Source organism: Vicia villosa, linkage group LG4, assembly GCF_029867415.1.
Source record: "Vicia villosa cultivar HV-30 ecotype Madison, WI linkage group LG4, Vvil1.0, whole genome shotgun sequence".
Classification (NCBI taxonomy): domain Eukaryota; kingdom Viridiplantae; phylum Streptophyta; class Magnoliopsida; order Fabales; family Fabaceae; genus Vicia; species Vicia villosa.
The window spans coordinates 172,833,895-172,853,659 of NC_081183.1; the positions used below are offsets into that span (position 1 = coordinate 172,833,895).

The window sequence follows — 19,765 nt, forward strand, 5'->3', positions numbered from 1 at the left end:
ACACGTTGGCATCACGTTATAGGTGTGGTCATCCCTAGCCTTTCCCACTTCTAATATCTCATGATGTGCTTGTATGGGTGGTGTTCCTACTGCATTTGGTGTTATGTAAGGATGTGACACTTGATAGAACCATTTGATGTAGTTGTGTGTAGTAGCCCCTGGTTTATGAGCAAGCGTCCTTCGTGTATCATTTAGTACCAGAAGACTTTTGAAATCATCAAGTATGACATCAAGTTGTTTGCGTTGGACCATTGGAGGAGCATACAAGTAGGGGATCTTGGAATGACCTACATAAAACTGAACGGGTGCTTGACTCTCTCAGGAAGATATGAATACATCATACGTGACCGGCAAGACAACCATCCAGAGTATAAGGCTATAACGTCTAAGGGACGCGTTTGATGGTGATCTTTGTACGAGAAAATGTAATATAAAAGTAAATAAATATACATCTCCTACCCACACATGTCCAGCAGCATGTTCCGCATATAAGTGAATTAAGGAGGTGTCATATGGCCTCTTAGATAACTATAAGGAATAACATGTTCCTCCTAATGAGGCTCCTCGTGATGGGCTTCATAAGCTAGATGGTCAGCATGAGACACATACCCTTGAGAGGTCAAAGTCTGAGACACACGGCCTTATGAAGTCAACGCTTCCGTATCAAACGAACTGGAACCAACTCGTGGCCTCGAGTGCATTGTCATTTCCCTACGAACGTACGCATGTTGGGATACATGAGCGAGCCTCACATGTCCTAGTTTTTAGTCATTATACATAAAATGTAAACTAGAAAATTATATCAAAATCAAGGCAAGTAAAATATGGAGATACATCTTCGTAAAAATGCGCGATTGCAGAAAATGCAAAAAAGTCTCCTATGATGCCCTAAACACCAACAAATGTGAAATGCGTGTTTATACAAGCTACATATTTTGAATGTAACTACAACCTAATACATTTTAAATAACCTATTTTACCTAATACATGCATCACAACTCAAAAATATAAAGGAAAAGAGAAACTTACCGATTGAGAGTTATTGCGTGAAAGCTTGAATAGAGAGAATGGAATGTTATGGGGTTGATTGCAATGAGGCAGGCGTAGTGTTGAAGCTTGAGTTATATTAATTAAAACTCGTCCAAAAATGTATCTCCGCAAAACTCATTGAGTTTTGAAAGAAGAGTCTTTACGGAGTTGTTCATGCGGATTCACCCTAATAAGTATAAGAAAATGCATCTTTGAATACATTATTGGGCAACCTTGTAACACCTCATTTGAATTATCTAATTTTATAGAATAATGTAATTGTATTATATGTGTTTAGAATGGTTGAGGTAGTAGGGAAATCTTGGGTATGAGGTAATGTCCCTAGAATATTAGAATTTTAAGTGAGGAGTGTGGTAGTAATTAACGAGAAGTAAGGAGTGTTTGACACAATGAAATTAATAATATTAGTAATAATAAATAAGTTAATATTTATTTAAAATAACAATAATAATATAAAGATGGTATTACTTTTATTATTATTTTATAGGATAGTCAGCTTAATAATAATAATAATATATATATATATATATATATATATATATATATATATATATATATATATATATATATATATATATATATATATATATATATATTAGAAGTATTTGATTTTTTTTTCGTTTTACTTAATATTAATATAGTAATAATAATAATAAAATTTAAAATTAAATAAAACATAAGAGATTTAATTTGTCTACTTATAAGAAGAAGAAGACCACCATTGTAGAAGAGCTTGGAGCTTAAAATTCTAAGATAAGGGGAAATTATTCATATAAGGTTGTCTAATCATGAGAGGATAGTGAGGGGTCCTAACTCTCTTAGGTTGGTATTATGCCATGTTATGATTGTTATTGATGTGTGACCATGATTGTTAGGAATTAATTTTAATTGTTGTGGCTATAGAAATTGATATTTGTTGATGATGAATTTTGAATTATTGCTTATATGTTTGTTGTATGTTAAGGGTTTGGGATGATGATTATGATGATGGTAGGGTGTGAAATAGTAAATTTGTCGGTGTGATTATATGAATATAAGTGGTGATTGATATTGGTATGTTTATGATTGAATTTAAAACCATGGAATATTTTTGGTGATGATTTCATGGAAGTTTTTTGGGAGGAAGAATATAAAAATCGTGCTAGAAATTTCAGAAAAATAACAAGTTTTTAGTAACGCTTTCGTGCACAATTTTTTATCATAACTTTCAACTCGTAAATCATTTTAGGATGGGGTTTGAAGCGTTGGGTAGCTGGAAAAGAAGGTTATAACTTTGTTATAGGGATAAAATGTTTTTGGTGATTATTTCATGGAATTTTTTAGGGTTGAAGAAGATGAACATCGTGTTGGAAATTTCAGAAAAACAACAACTTTTTAGTAACGCCTTCGTGCACGATTTTAAATATAACTTTTCAACTCGTAAATCATTTTGGGATGGGGTTTGAAGCGTTGGATATCTGAAACAGAGGGATATAACTTTTTTTAAAGGATAAAATATTTTAAATGATTTTATCTTAGGTCGGGTGGGAAAGAAGTGTAAGAGGCGAAGAATGTGATAAGGTGATATTTAAAGGATATAAATTTGTTTCTATCATGTTTGCATTGCTCCAAGATCAATACTCCCCAATAAAATCAAGTTTCCTTCATTTAAATACAAATTTTGGGTGTTAGGATGATGCCATACGCATACGGGGCGTCTGGACGAGATCTGGGCATCTAAAGTGTGAAAAGTGCGTCTAAAAATGCATATGGGCATACGGGACGCGTATGGGGCGTCTGGAAGGTGTCGAGATGTGTTTGGACGCGTCTCGCAAAAAATAGGCAGATTCCATAAGCTGCCTATACACATATGACTAGAGGGAAAAATGATGAAAATCAGCCATTGGTGTCTTCATAAGATTTGTAACCCATGATGTTAGATTTCATTTTCCGCATGTCCCACATGAATCCAAGTGACGATGCTCTAGGTATGATCAAAATACCATACATACATCATGATGTAAAATGTGCTGGAAAAATAGACTTTGTGAATCCTTCTGAATATTCGTCGCATTCCTTTTACAATCATTTCTTTGACTTACTCTGACTTAGAAAACAAGTTAATCCTTTCCAAAAATATCATATTATTAATAAGATATTCCTGAATTATTGTAAACATCATTTGTTTATAAACTTGAAAAACAAACTAAGTTTATCGTTTAAAAAACACTAAGTGCATGCTTGGATTGACTTCTACAAGCCCCAAAAGCACTTCTAGTGCACTTCAACTTTAAAATTGTTTTTTTTTTCTTGTTTAGATACTTTTTCAAAATCAATTCTCCTACTCCAAAAGCAACTCTAGTAGATGCTACAAATCATAGCTTTTGAGTTTAGTAGAATCAATTCTACATATATTATATATTATTTAATACAACTCTTTTAAATTTTCCTTCTTTACCCTCTTTAATTTTTATCAATTACTTCTTTTCTTTTTTATTTGTATTAGAATTTATTACCATTTTGGTAATTATCCAATTCAAAATCAATTTTATTAAAATTATCCAAACAACATTAATTAATAACAAACACTTCTATATCATTGTATCCAAACATAAATCAATTATTCTAAACTCAATTCTGTTGAAATCAATTCTACTAAACTCAATTCTCTCAAAATCAATTTTGTCCACCGCCAATCCAAACACACCCTAAGTGGTTAACAAATTCAATGTAAGGTTAAGGATAAAGTATAGTAAAATGGTGACTAATCAATAGTAATGATAGTATTGGTGCACTAGTGGTGTCGAGTTTGGAGATTGAAGAGAGTTGGGTCAGGACTCAGGTCGCTGTTATCATATGTGACCAAGAAAAGAATACTTTGATACTTTAAAGTTGAAGCAAAGTGGAGTAATACTCCTTGGTGACAATAAGACTTGTAAGATTCATGGTATTGGTACATTCAGACTTTAAATGTTCGATGATTGTGAGTTTTTTCTTCACACCGTGAGATATGTTCCAGAACTCAAGTGAAATTTGTTATCCATAAGCATGTTTGATGTTCTAGGCTATTACGTTAAAGTTGAAAGTAGGGTGTTGAATATTTTGCATGATGAAGTATTCATAGTCAGAGAGTCTAAAATATGTGGTCTATATATCTTAGAAGTTTCAAATGTTGTTCATTCATCATTAGCTAGTGAAGCCTTTCATGACAAGAACAAGTTATGGAATTTGAGATCAGGGAATGATTATTTCATGGATTGCTTTAGAATATTTAAATAAGTTTTGCAATAAAAAGGGATAAAGACGCATGAGACCGTTGAGTTGTTATTGAGATTTTGGGGTAAGGCTAGTCCAAAGCAGCTTACTTGATTGACAGATATTCATTTACAGGAATAAATTTTCAAACACCCATGGTATTTTGTAGTGGGAAACTTAGAGGAAGGAAGATTTATGAGTTGTTAGGGGTGAAACTTGTAGGAACAAAGTTCATGAATCACATATGTATTACTTTAAGAGAGCCACATTAGGGGAAGACGAGTAAACACCATAGGATGAAACTTTTAGAAACTATGGCAGAGAAAATTCAGTTTGAGATAAAGTTTCTTACATTAGATACTAGTAGTAGTGAGAGAACGACTATAGAGGTCTCTAATTATCATTTGACTCGTGATAAGATAAGGAGAGACATTATAACATCAAAAAGGGATGATTATGCTTGCCTTGGGTGTTATGCTTTGAATGTGGCTGAAGGGATGCAATATTCGGAAATAGGGACCTTTAGAGAGACATTCGAAAGTAGGTGAAGTCAACGATGATTGAAAAACCATGCTTGTAGGCTTGTTATATTACTTAGGAAGAAAAAGGTGTCTGGAAATATGTGGATGCAAGTGGCAAATCAAGGCTCAAGGGTGGTTTGAATTTGATTAAGGTTGTTGAATAATATTTCAATATGGTAGAGAGAAGCAAGTGGTTGATAGTTAATTTTGCATCACCACGGTTTCAAGTCAAGATGGAGATTGTTGAAATATGCCTTCAAACCTTAAGTGATTAATAGAAAGAAAACATATTTGAAAATTGCATAAATGATAAAGCCATAAAATCCTAGAAAGTCTCTAGGAGGGGTCGTTACTAGAAGAGAGTTTTTCAATGAAGGTGACTGGCGGCGGGAGACAACCGCCGAAAATAGGAGCGAAAATTTAGAGGAGTCGTAGAGCGGCGGCCGACGGAGCTCCAGCAATTGAGGCTGACGGTACGTAATGCAGGCAGAAGTCTGTGGTGGCGGCAGAGCCGCGGGTCGGTAGCGACAGAAGTTCATGGATCGGCGTCCGACGACTGATGGTGGCGCAATTATAATGGAAGTTTGTGGCGGTCATCCCATACTATGTCCGAGTTTTATACCATCCTGTCAGTTTTCTTGGTTCACGTGTTTTGGGTCTTTACAATTTGATTTATGGATCTGTTTGTTAATGAGTTGTATTTTGGGCTTTGCTATGGATATATAGTTTTAGACATTATAAATATGCATCTCTTCTTTTATTGTATTGTGATAATCTTGAGAATTTTATAGCTTAAGACATAAATAACGGGTTAGAATTTTTGAGAAATCTTTGGAATTATCAAAGGAGATTGGAAAATACTTCTAAATATCTTGAGTTTGTGTGATTATTATATTGAGGGTCGGAGAGATTGGAGAACACTTGGTTGAAAATAATGTTTGTTATATGGAACTTGGAAGACTATTTTTTTTATAACTCATTTGTAATATTTTGTAACGACTTTTGGAGAATAGTGAATTAGAGAGTTGCTCTCTCCCCAAAAAGTATATCATTTGACCGAACTAGATAAACAAACTTTCTGTGTTTTTTGCCTTTTTTTTTATCTTCTCCTGCCAAGTTAATTTATTGTCTTATTGAATTGAAATTTATTTTTGCTCAAGAGTTTTTTAACTTTGTCCAACACATCAAATTTCTTGGTGATATTCTGAATAATTCTTTAGAAGTGATTTTAATTATTATATCAATTTCTCAATCATATTGAAGTTGACCACATTTCATTAAAGAAAAATTAGACAACGGTTTTATTTGCACTCCATATGTGTCTTCCCAAGACAACCTGCAGATCTTCTAATGAAAGAGTTGAACAATGATAATTTTGAATGAATTGTTTCTGAGCTGAGAATGATAGATATAAATTCACTAGCTTAAGAGAGAGAATTGTAAATAGTTAATTTTACTATTATTGTTTTTACTATTATTAGTAATTCATGTTTAGACTTTTAGTAAAATCTAAAGTTAGAAAACTCTATTTAAAGAGATTAATGCTTAAATATTAACTATCATAAATAATATTTAAGTTTATCAATATTGTTTCTTCCTATCAACTATGGACTCTACCGAATCTTTTGCTTCTGCTAGCATGGCAGAACTTGACAGCCTCTCTAACTTGTCTGATCCTGATAGTTGAGTTTTCCTTGTAGCTTTAAAACAGAGTAAGTTATCCAATTCGCCATATGTGCTTGCTATCTAGTATAAAGTATATAGTGTATTATAAAACATGTTTGTAAACCTTTGCTAGGATAGAATGATTCCTTGTATTGGAATCAAAAAATTGCAAGCGGGAGAATAGTCACAGGTCCATTCATTTTGTATATTTTCATTTGAAGAGAAGGTAAGCTAACTTGAATCTTCCCTTTTTTTTGTATTATTGTTCAATTGATCTTTTTAGAAATAGATGCTATGAATACATTTTTAGTCCTGCACTTTTAAAACGCTACACCATTTAGATCCATTCTGTAAAATTCTCACTTGACTGAACACACCATATCTCTATAATATCGATACCTCTGAAAAATATGTTCAGATACCGATACTGACATTTATAATCATTTATTGATTTTTTTAAATTATTATCGACGCCGACTTATCAATATTAGTATCGTGTGCGGTATTCGTGTCTACATTAATGTGATCCAAAGTTAGAGTGTTGAGATGGCTGTAAATGTTCTTATTCTTCTAAAGTTATTCAAAATTGCCAACAACTAGATATTTACCACAGAACCAACATTTTTGCTTAATTATTATTTGAGATGCACTATATATCAATTTACACACATACACACATGCACATATAAATCAAAGATCATTATATTCTTCACTATGATGAGACTGTTCAACTTCATTCTCTTCCAAAGACCTTCCCATAGTTTCCTTGGTGAAAAAGTAAGTAACAAACATTCCAACTATACACACCACTCCAAGTATGATAAGTGAAGCTTTCATTCCAAATCCTTTCGGATATCCTTCCTCCTCCTTATTATGTGAAGCCCATAAAAACCCAACAGAACCAATGATTGCACCAACCTTGCCAACAGCTCCCGAAATTCCATGACACGTCGACCTAAACCTAGCCGGAAAGAGTTCGGCCGGGACAATAAAAGTCGTAGTATTAGGCCCAAAATTCGCAAAGAAGAAAGCGAGTCCATAGAGAACCATGAACCCTTTGTTATCATGGTTATCAGGACTTGTCCAATGAGAGTAATAGGGAACCCCTATAGCGAAAAACGACACTGCCATGAAGAAAAAACCCATCATTTGAATCTTGACTCGTCCTACGCGATCAATGAAGTAGACGGTAAAGAAGTAGCCGGGGATTGTGGAACAAACAGCAAGAATGGCTTGGATTCTTGCAAGATAGAATGCTTCTTGATACACATCGTGCTCGTCATTCGGCTTAAGGTATCGCTTGTATATTTCACCTTGGAAAAGAACTTGACTGTAAAACACTATGTCCAAGAGAAACCAGTTAGCAGAACAGGCGAAAAGATCGCGGCCGTGTCGACGCAGGAATTCTCTTGAAAGAAGAGGGTATGATGCAGCATTTGTGCTTGGTGGTGATGAATCTTCTTCGGCTATTTGGCTCATTGATACATCTAGAACTTTCTCCATGTCCTTTGCTGCTTGCAACACATTTTGTTCCACTAATGCTGTATATCTGATGAACATCATATTCAATTGTTAGTAAAAAAAATGTTGGTTGCTATTGTATTAAGATCATTTTATGTATTTAAATATCAAACAGCAATAATCACGAGTAATAAGCCATCTAAAATAAATTAATAAATCTTGCATTTTCTACTAATTGGCAACCATTTATTTGGTTTATGTTCAGTTCGCAAGGTCAAAGACCCAAGAGTACCACCAAGCACTAAAGTGTGTGAATATACAATTCTGCTCTCCGTTACTTCCGTTAATACCGTCTCATTAAATTCAACAGTTTCCGCACAAGGGGACAACTTCTCTACCTATCACAAAAAGTTGGGTAGTGTACCTCCAACCAATCACATGATTCCATCTCATTTAACACATTTAATTATTTATTAAAATACTATAAATGTTTGTTGTTTTCAAAGCATTTTACAAAGGAAGTAACCTTACCCAACTTTTTGAGTTGGGTAGATAAGAATTCATCTCCGCACAATGTGTGTCACTTCATGAGAACAATTTTAATTGCACTCACTATATCAAAAATAAGCGTGTCATTTTAAGTAGGAGTGTTCTTATCCAAATCAATACAAATAAAAACCGCAAATTAATCTAAAAAAAATTGAAAATCATAAAAAAAAACTTTATTAAATGTGTTTGGATGTCATTATGTGAAAATCGCTCGGTTCGAATTTTGGATTGATTTTTTAAAACCGAACCGAACCGCATGTATATATATTTTATATTTAATTTTTTATTAGGTGACGTGAATTTACTATTAGATGATAACTATTTTTTAGTTAATATTTATTAACTTATTTTAATCTATTTATTTTTATTATTACAACCATAATTGATCACTCTCATTTTGTAATATTAACTTTTAATATATTATATGTTATATATGATATTAAACCTATGATTTATTAGCATTTTTATAATATTAATAAAAATATAATTTATAATTTGGATATCCAAAAATCGATCCAAATTAAATTGTATTAAATTGGACGGATCGAATCATTTTTTTTAATATATTATCCAAAATCGAACCAAACCGCAACTAAATTTATCTTTGGATCAGATGAATTTTTCCAAACCGAACCGCGAACACCCCTAATTTTAAGTATTCAAATTCATTCTCACTCTCATATTATTTTTTATTTTCTTATTGACTCCGTCGCACCGGAACTTGCTCCACCACACTAAGACCTCATTTTACCGTTCATTGAACACTCTGGTTCTATAACGGAATATTGACGGCATCTGTAAGAACGACATCTGATTTTTACGAATTTCCATGTTATGATTTCTTCTAATATAAAGATTCAAATCTCCTTTTGTAGAAGATCCAGATCACCATTTCTAGATCTTCTTCCTTGAAATTTTAAAGCCACTCAATCCACCGTTAAACAAAAAGTTGTTGATGTAACCGCTAAAACTGCTAGAGCCTTACTTCTGCCTCCCCCTCCTCCTCAGGTAGAAGATGATTCAATCCAAATGACGTCTCATTCCAATCCTATGCAATAAGATCCTGCTCCACCGAGAGTTGGCCAAGGAGCATTCCAAACTCTTGTATTATTTGGATCTACACAACAAATTCAACAAGGTGAATCGTCTCAATGACCTCCTTCACTACCTATTGTACTTGACTACTTGGACATGAAATATTCTCTGGCCTTCAACTGTTGCAGGTCTATCTTGGAGTATAGAGAGCCACCAACCTATTGAACAACGTCTATAATATGGTGCACCAACAAAAATTCACAATTCTTAGCAAAGAGGCTATTCAGAATTGAAGAGAGCCTTCAACCCATTACATCAAAAAATATCATTCTGCGAGATATGCTCTCTCAACCCGACATCAAAGACATATGACTCATCCGCCCAATCTTGAAAGGATGAGCGATAACCACACTCTCCCCATGACTCACAGTCCTTATCATTCACAAGTACACCATCCTCGAAGAAAAGAAAGATAAAATGAACATGCTCTAGTTTTAGAGCAGAAAAAGAACCTACTATTTACTTGCATCCTCGATAGCGCAATTCTGAGGTAATTAGACAAGCCTCCAAAGATATAGACGGAACCGGAGATCCACACAAGCACGTTGAGCATGTACACAATCGGTTGGATTAATACCACATCCAAAGGGCGGTAAAGTGAAAACTCTTCGCTCTAAACCTAATCGGGCCCGCAATGACATGGTTCAAGACCCTCTTGGACGGGCTCATAGATTTAGGAAAGGACCTTTGTGATGCTTTCATCGCCCAATTTATCGCCTGAAAGCGAAGACCCACAACTATGGTTGTACTCAGTGGGTCACTCATCGAAAGAAGGAAACCATGCACAAGTGCATTGACTGCTTCACAAAAGTGGCACTATCAGTAGGGCACAAATGATGGGGTGAAGTGCTGAATGTTTAAGAAGGGAATTAGGTTGGACTGCATGTTCCCAAAAAGGTAGGGCTCGAGGAAGCTTGTAGTTTGAGTGATTGGTTGAATAAGAAGGAGAGAGAGGTCATGGAGCATAGGGAACCAACCACAATTGGGCACCCGAAAGAGAAGTCAACCATCATAGAGAAAAATGGGATCGATAACCTGATCCTGGTTCAACCCTTACATTCCCTTAAACACTTCAAAGGAGAAAAATCTAAAAAGCATGTGCAAACTCTGACTTCAAGGAAGTCAGGGTCAGGAATCCCTACCTAGTCAAAGAATCATCAAGGACAGACAAGTCCAAACACTTCTGCTTCCACAAGAGTCACGACCATAACTCAAATGATGGCATCTATATGAAATATGCACTAAAAAAGCTGATTAAGAAGGGGCAGTTTGTTGAGTACACCTAAGATGGTGATTGAAAGGGAGGTCGATACAATAAGAGATGGCATATGAGGCGAGAAGATTCTCAAAGAAGAAACGTCCCCCCTGTAGAGAAAAATCCCCCAAGAAGTCTATTGAAGTTGTCACTAGAGCCAAAAAGGGGAAAGACATCAACAATGATAATGAGGAAGACCGGAAAGGGAAACACCAATACATATGATCCATGACTGATGGTGTTTCAAGAGTGAGGAACCCCTTAAAGGGAATGATTAATAGAAAAATCGTCGATATGCTGGTTATAAATAAAGAAGATGGGGGGAACTTCAACCGAGGAACTAGGAAGACCTATCATCGAATTCCTTAATAGTGAAAAGGTAAGAGGAATCCTAAACGAGACATTTCATCTTGTGATAACAGCTACCATCTCCAATTTTGGTTTCTCCTAATTCCTCATTGATGATGGAAGCTCTTGTGATATCATATACTCAGACCTGTTTGAAAAGTTTGGGTTGAAGAAGGAAAAGTTGTGGCCCTATGAAAGATCTCACGATCAAGCTTTCAATGGAACGGTAATCCATATTTGATGGTCACAGTGGATGGTTGACTTTTAATTTCTAGTGGTTCCTTGCAAAAACGTCTATAACTGTATTCAGAGTAGACCTTTCGCAGCAACCTTAGATGCAATAGCATCCCTGGTCCACCTCTGAAATACCACAACACATACTATGGGCCGGTGAGAATACGCGTCAACTTATCTAGAGAAAAAAAGCATATACAAGGCTCTACAACGAGACCAAAAGAAGGACAAAGGCAAGGCTATAGAGATTAGCGTAGCCTCCCTTGCCAGAAAGTTAAGAGACATAGCAATTAAGCCTCCAACAGGTAAGTAAAAATATTCTAGCCAGACATTCACATGTGAAGATTCGAGATGAAATCCAATGTTGGCTAACACATCCCCAACTAAAGCCCCTAAGAGCAAATAAGCAGCGACCACACCACTTGTTTAATTTTAATTTACTACATATCTAAAGCACAAATACTGAATTGATGTATGTTGTTATTTCATCAAAGAGTAAATAAATTTTCTCTAAACTCTCTTTTTCATAGTGATTATAAGCGACGAGTCAAAGGTGCTACCACAAACGCCACCGGCGTAGGATCAAAAAACAATCAAAGACCCATCACAAATGAATCAGTGATGCTGTCACAAATGCCTATGATGTATAACCACAAATCCCTATAGTACTAACCACAAAGTGGTAATTATGAGCTTACCCCCTCTTGGTAGCTAGACACTCTAGAGGAAATGATGAGTCCACCTTATGTTGACCTTGAACTAGGTTCTCACTTGGGAGCAGGGAAGAGGTATCGACCCTTAACCAGACACGACACATAGAGATGTCCAACAAAACTTCAAGCACAATCTCGGAGAACAAGTTATATCTCTAGAGAAACAAACTCGAGACTTAAAGCAATGTAAAACAAAATCTGAAATACACATTTAGAGCAGAATCCATGAAATTTTCTTATCATTAAAGATACAAACATACCATGTATAAGCACATCAGAACAAAAAAAAACACGCATCCGATTAATCTGCACAAGAGACCAACATTATGTCTTCCATCATCTGGTTAGAACAGACTTATTCTCGTGAGATAGGCCCCGTGAGATAAAAATATTCCACCTGCTGCAATGTGTTTTTAAAAGAGTCATGTGCAATAGAGTAACTCTCCACCGATAACTTCACATACTCATTAGCTAAGGTAAGATGCTCAAGACGCATCTCACAGCGTTCTTCTTCGGCCTTTTCCCGAACTCTCTGTGACTTCTTCAAAGATGTCTCAAGTTCTTCTACCTTTTTCGAGAAGGACACAGTGCTCAATTTTCCTTAACGAGCACTTCCAAATATCGATCTCACTCGATGATAAGGGTATTCATACGTTTTTTGAGCACATCCTTATCCCTTTTGGAATGAAGACTTCTCCCCGTGTATAATAAGTCAAATCTGATAATTTCTCTTGAAGAGCTTCTTCGATTTTTTTTTAAAGAAATAAGAGTAATATTCTTCTGAGATAGAAGACCAAAATACCCAAGCCATCCGCAAACCAGGATGGGCCAACAACGTAAGAGGCAACGCGATCGAAATCAATGCATTCTCCCCAAAGACCACCAACAATGAGACGTGTAGCACATTATCCTTCATTTATCCGAGAATAGGCAATTATCCTCTTCACACACGTCTATCGCCGTCTGATTATATCCAACAACTTTTCGCATAACGCGTCTCACCTCATAAGAATAGTTTTTACCGCCGACATTACATAAATAGAACAACATGTCATTTTATATATTCAAAATCATTCTCACTTTCACATTACTTCTCCTTTTTTTACTGAGTTAGAGTGTTAACCTTATAAGTCAGTCTCCTCTCTATCGCATCGAAACTTACTCCACCGTACCAAGATCTCATTTCAATGTTCATCAAATATTCATAACAATTGCCATAAACTACTTTGGTTTCTCTAATGAGATATATAAACTAGAAAACTTAAACCACATGACGCAAGGAATCTATTAAGAAAACAAAACAAATCCACTTACAGGGTTTCCTACCACTAATCCATTCCTTCTTTGACTAGAACACTATTAATTAAATGGTTAAATTGTCTATTTGAAGGCCCGGGACAAGGATTGATTGACTAGTATATATTATAAAATATAAAAACTCAACTAGGGTAAACATTAGCGTCTTTGTCATACAGCTTTCTAATGGTAATGTTCATTTAATTAATACCAAATTCTTTCATTCCAATTTGAATAGATTAATAAGACGCTAAGAAATGTCCAATTCAACGGACCCTAACAAGAAAGTCATGGGTAGGGAGGGGTAGTAGTCGTAGTACGGCAAGTAAAAGTTTTCATATGGAAATGTTTAGACTTCAGCTTAAATGTTACTCAATAAGTTTAAACAAGACAGAGAAGTCGCGAGTTTGAGCTCACACCCCTGTTTGTCTGATGTTCATGCACAATTATCAACTAAGCTCGATTTCATGCACAGTTATCAACTAAGCTCGATTAACTGGTCAAATAAATATTAGCTAAACCCAATTGTAGACATGAACACCATTTGGTGTTGTGAAGAATTAGAAAAAAGATAGGTCAACGTTATATGAGAAGTAGAGACAAGAGGCAACTACCTGGCAGTTTCGGGCATCATCATCCGCCAGTAATAAGTCAAGGCCGCCGGAATAGAACCAATCATTAATATCAATCTCCATGCAACATCAGCCTCCGCCGGCACATCATAAGCCGACTCCGGCTTCGAACCGCGGCGAAAAATCGAGCAAACCACCATAGTAACCGTGGCACTAGCCAATATACCAAACCCTTGCATAGAAAAAACCGCAGCTATAAAAGACCCTCTAGTCTTCTTATTAGCAAACTCAGACATAATAGTAGATGACAATGGATAATCACCACCAATCCCCAGTCCCAAGAAGAATCTAAAGAAACCAAGAGAAAGCAAAACACAAGCTCTCTTTGTCGTACAAATGGAGAAGCCGGAAGCTAAAGAGCTTATTATCATCAACATTAAGGCCATCCCGTAGACGTGGCGCCGGCCTTTCAGGTCACCGAGGCGCCCGAATACGAGCTGACCTATCGCGGTGCCTAGTAACGCGACGGAGATGAGGGCGGAGACGACGATAGGGTTGACTTGCCGGATTTTGTTTTCGTCGGAGTAGTATATTCTTCCGAGCATCTTTGTGATGAGGGTTATGGAGAAGAGGTCGTAGGAGTCTGAGAAAAGTCCCATCCCTGCTATGATGATGGCTTTGAAATGGTAGTATTGTGTTTTTGCTGAGTCAAGAGCTGATAGAACTTTCAATCCTCTCGCCATTCTACAAATTTGATGCTTTTTATTCTAAGTTCTAGCTTTACATCTTAAAGGTTGATTTGTATGGTAGCATGGAAAATTCAAAATTTGTATAGTTGTGGAATGTATTTATTGAAGGAGAAGTGAGAAATGGGGTGGAAAGTTTGTGGTTGGTCATGCAATATTGTTTGTTGTCTTATTATTTTGGAGAGAACCAATGGGGTTGTAAGTCAAATATGAGTGTGCGCGTTATTCTTCTAAATATGCGAATCAATTTTATCTATTTGTACTATTTTAAGGTTATATAAAACTATGCCGTCCCACGTCATGTACAAAGGTTGTTGGTGAACTGTAGCTGCATATTCTTCATTTATGTTATAGATTGATTGAACTTGGCTTCCGCAAAAGAGGGCAGCTATGATGTCTGCTACATTTTTAAGTGGCAGAAGTTGGAGCATACACCTTGTGTTTTTGTAGAAGCGTATTGTTTATAACATTAAACAATGGTTGAATGGGAGCAAATTTTGTTGTTTTTCGGTTTTGAAATTATTGCCACGAAGAAAGTTATCGGCTGAGTCACGGATCGGTACGCTTTTTTTAAGGTTTTGTGGTACTGCCAAAATTATGCAAAGCAGGTCTTAATACCCACGACGCCTCCAGGATAAAATAGCTCGTTCATGAAATAATCCAGTCGAAAAACAAAAAAGAAAATATTTAGATGAAGTAGAGTAGGGAGAGAGAAGAAAGAATTCGAATGTGAATTCTGGAGTACCTTGCAAATAAACAGAAGAACTCTATTTATAGGCAAAGGATCGAACTGAGTGGAGAAAAAATCGTGGGCGAAAATCGTGGGAGAGTGGAATCGACCCAATTAAACTAGCCGTTTTTTTTCACTTGGTCAACAAGTCACACGTATGATTCTTAGAGGGCAAGCAAACCAGTCAAAATTTAGGTTAAGACTTGGTCTCTGAGTAGGACACGTCTGGACCGGACCGAGTCGGTCGGCCGGACGAATGGTGGCGGTAGCTCGCGCATGTGTGTGTCTTGATGGCTTATGGGTGTGTCCTCACTCCTTTACAAATTGTTGGTGCCCTTAGGCCCAACACCAATTGTCCAAGTTGGATATATATATATATATATATATATATATATATATATATATATATATATATATGAGAAATGCTAGCAACACTCTCTTTTGAACACTCTCTCAAACACTCACTTTCTTATTGGTTGAAACATGTGTGGGTCCTACTACTTTATGTGGGACCTATTTTCAAAATGAGGGGCCCACACATGTTTCAACCAATAAGAAAGTGAGTGCTTGAGAGAGTGTTCAAAAGAGAGTGTTGCTAGCACTCCTCTCTCTCTATATATATATATATATATATATATATATATATATATATATATATATATATATATATATATATATATATATATATATATATATATATATATATATATATATATATATATATATATATATATATGTATATGTACATACATACTAATATTTGTATTCTAATGTGGGACTAAAATGAATCCTTTCAAATTCATTTCCATACTAGTTCTTACTTGTGCTCATTTATTGCCCATTTAATGTGAATAAATCATTCCAACTCCCACTCCAAGTTAACATCATTCCAAGAATTCCAACAATCCCCCACTTGAATTTAAAAGGTGATTTTTAGAAGTACGTCAAACGTTTTCTAAGATTGTGCATAAGCAAAGATGTCTACGACTTGAACCTTTGCGTACCAAGTAGGATTCCAATTCAACAAGAGTGACACTATTGTGTTAAACTCTATCTCCGACATCAGACCCGCACTCAACCTTTTCTTAAGGTGTATTCTTAATAGCCCGTGCTTTTAATGGCCCTACACATGTATCCCTATTTAGTGAAATCCCTAGGAATTCTACCTCGAAATTCCATAAGAACCGGCCTCAGTTCTACAATCACATAGGTGAGTCTATCAAGAGTACTCTTGTAGCCTAGGTACTCCCTCATATAGAGTATAGATCTCATTAAGAGTTTCTATTATCTCATCCTCTTATCACTTCAGGATTCATGCTTTTCTTATTTACTCTAGCATGATTGCCTCATATTACTCACAACTTGTTATTACCCATTGAATCTATTTCTTGGGATCTCCAGTCATTTAGGTCGGGTTACCATCATGAGCAAGTCATATTCCTATAGGCATTAGTCCCATCTTATATGATGTATTATAGACTTTCTCTTTAGCTAATCCTTTTGTGAAAGGATCTGCTAAATTTTCATCAGTGCGTACATGATTCACTCTTACAGCTCCTTTAGAGATACATGATTCCCATCTTATATGATACAATCTCTAACAGTGTTGTATTTTCTTATAATTTGACGTCTTTTACCATTATAATAATGGTTCTCGATTTTTGCAATAGTCGCGGTACTATTGCAGTGGATCAACAGAGTTGGCATATGTTTTTCTCATAAGGGAATCTCAGCTAGTAAGCATCTTAACCAACTTGCTTCTTCACTAGAATTTGCTAATGCTACCATTTCAGACTCCATCGTGGACTGAGCCAGGATAGTATGTTTCTTTGATTTGATTTCCAAGATATAACTCCTCCAGCTATGTTGAATATATAGCCACTAGTAGCTTTGGAATCATCTGGCAAGGTATTCAAATCTGCATCATTGTATCTTTCAAGTACAACAGGAAATCTCTGCTAATGCAAACCGAGGTTCATTGTCTTTTTAAGGTACCTCATGACTCACTTAATAGCTTGCCAATGCTCATTACTCGGCCTACTCGTAAATCTGCACAACAATCCTACGACATATGCAATGTCCGGTCTAGTACAATCAGTGGCATACCTAAGAATGCTAATGATGCTTGCATATTCTGTCTGTCTAACACTTTCACCAGTGTTCTTAAATAGTTTCATGTTTGGATCGTATGGTGTACGCGTTGGTTTACAGTCAAAGTAATTATATTTCTTTAAGATCTTTTCCACATAATGTGATTCATCCAAGTAAATTCCTTGTTCGGATCTTGTGATCTTGATACCAAGAATCACACTCGCTTCTCCAAGGTCTTTCATATCAAAGTTGTTGCACAACAATGATTTCATAGCATTAAAGGCCTGAATGTTTGATCCAAATATGAGTAGATCGTCTACATATAGACATATGATAGCGTGGGTGCGATTATCAAACTTGTAATAAATGCATTTGTCACTTTAATTCACCTTGTACCCATTCGATATCATTAAGGTATCAAAATTTTCATGCCATTGCTTAGGAGCTTGTTTTAGTCCATACAGAGACTTATCTGACTTACAAACCTTGTTTTCTTGTCCATGGATCATAAAACATTTCAGTTGTTCCATATAGATTTCTTCTTCTAAGTCACCGTTTAAAAAATCTATTTTAACATCCATTTGGTGTACTATTAAGTTATAAATAGCAGTAATTGAAATAAGTACCCTAATGGATGTAATTTTAGTGACTGGAGAGAAAGTGTCAAATAAATCTACATTTTCTCTTTGTCTAAAACCTTGGCTGCAAGGAGAGCCTTGTATTTATCAATAGTTCCATCAGGTTCTAGTTTATTTTTCAAAACTCATTTACAACCGATTAGTTTGCAACCAGCAGGCAAGTCTGCTAAGTGCTAGGTCTTGTTAGATTCTAGAGAATCTATCTCATCATTAATAGATTCTTGTCATAAGTCTGCATCCAGAGATGACAGTTCTTCTTGAAGATTTATTGGATCTTCTTCTACATTATAAGCCTCATAATCAGGCCCATAGTTTTTAGAAACTCTTACTCTTTTACTTCGTCGAAGTTCTGTTTCTTCATTGTCGATGCTTTCTGTGCTTCTTATCACAGGAATGTGACTCGATTGAGTGGCCCCACTATTTCTCGATTTGAAGGGAAATTTGTCTTCATAGAAATCAACATCATTTTAGTCTATGATCACTTTTGCATTTAGGTCATAAAACCAATATGCCTTACTGTTTGGTGCATACCCAATGCATACCTTTTATAATTATTTCATGAGTAATTTTCTGAAGTTTATGGCTTTGAGCTTCCACAGAATTTTCATCCACCATCTTGTAGTTCAAGTAGCCGCTGACAACATATTTCTTTGCATCAGTTTCTTTAGTGTCATATTTCTTCTGCAGAGCTTCCCAAACCTGTTTAGCAGTCTTGTAATGACTGTACTGATCATACAGGTCATCAGCAAGACTGTTCAGAATGTGGTTTTTGCATAGGTAATCAAACTCTTGCCATAGGCAATTTCTTTCTGGAGCTGTAAGTTTTCTGCTGCAGCTTTAGCTTTTGTAGCAGAGTATAATTCATACGTTTTGGAAGTTCCTTCTGACTCAGCAGTTGACTTACCGTTAGTTAGCTCGATTGATCCAGAAGAAACAATGGGGATATCCTCAATCAGAATGTGGGCAACTTTTTCAAAGTTAAGAAAAATTTCATCTTAGCTTGCCAGCATTTGAAATTAGATCCCTCAAACTTGAATGGTTTGTCATTCACAGTAGCGGCTGCAGTATTACCGATACTTTCTTCAGTAGACATGGAAGTTACAGAGAACGTCTTAAAATTGTTTTTTTCAGTTTTGAAAATATTGCCACAAAGGTAATTATCGGCTAAGTCGCAGATCGGTACGTTTTCTTTAAGATATTTCGCTGTATTTCCAAAATTATGTAAAGCAAATCTTAATACCCACGACACCTCCAGTATAAAATAGCTCGTTCAAAAAATATGATTCTCACTTGCACTTGTGATGAATCAGTTGAAGTGATACACCTTTAGATGGTATAACAACCAGTCGTAGTATGTGGAATAAATCCAATCAAAAAATAGAAAAGAAAATATTTAGATGAAGTAGAGTAGGGAGAGAGAAGAAATAATTCGAATGTGAATTATGGAGTACCTTGCAAATGAACGGAATAACTCTATTTATAGGCAAATGATCCAACTGAGTGGAGAAAAAATCGTGGGCGAAAACCGTGGGAGAGTGGAACCGGCCCAGTCAAACTAGCCGTTTTT

The 19,765-nt window shown here is 35.7% G+C and overlaps 1 protein-coding gene across 1 annotated transcript; it reads right to left on the reverse strand.

Annotated features, from left to right (window-relative positions):
• Nucleotides 1-6,929: 6,929 nt before the first annotated feature.
• LOC131595974 (probable inorganic phosphate transporter 1-8) lies at nucleotides 6,930-14,964 on the reverse strand. Its single transcript, XM_058868514.1, has 2 exons — nucleotides 14,036-14,964; nucleotides 6,930-8,019 (listed from the first exon to the last, which is right to left on the reverse strand). Exons 1-2 carry the CDS (start codon nucleotides 14,734-14,736, stop codon nucleotides 7,161-7,163), a joined length of 1,560 nt encoding a protein of 519 aa, XP_058724497.1. The 5' UTR covers nucleotides 14,737-14,964; the 3' UTR covers nucleotides 6,930-7,160.
• Between the last annotated feature and the right edge of the window lie 4,801 nt (nucleotides 14,965-19,765).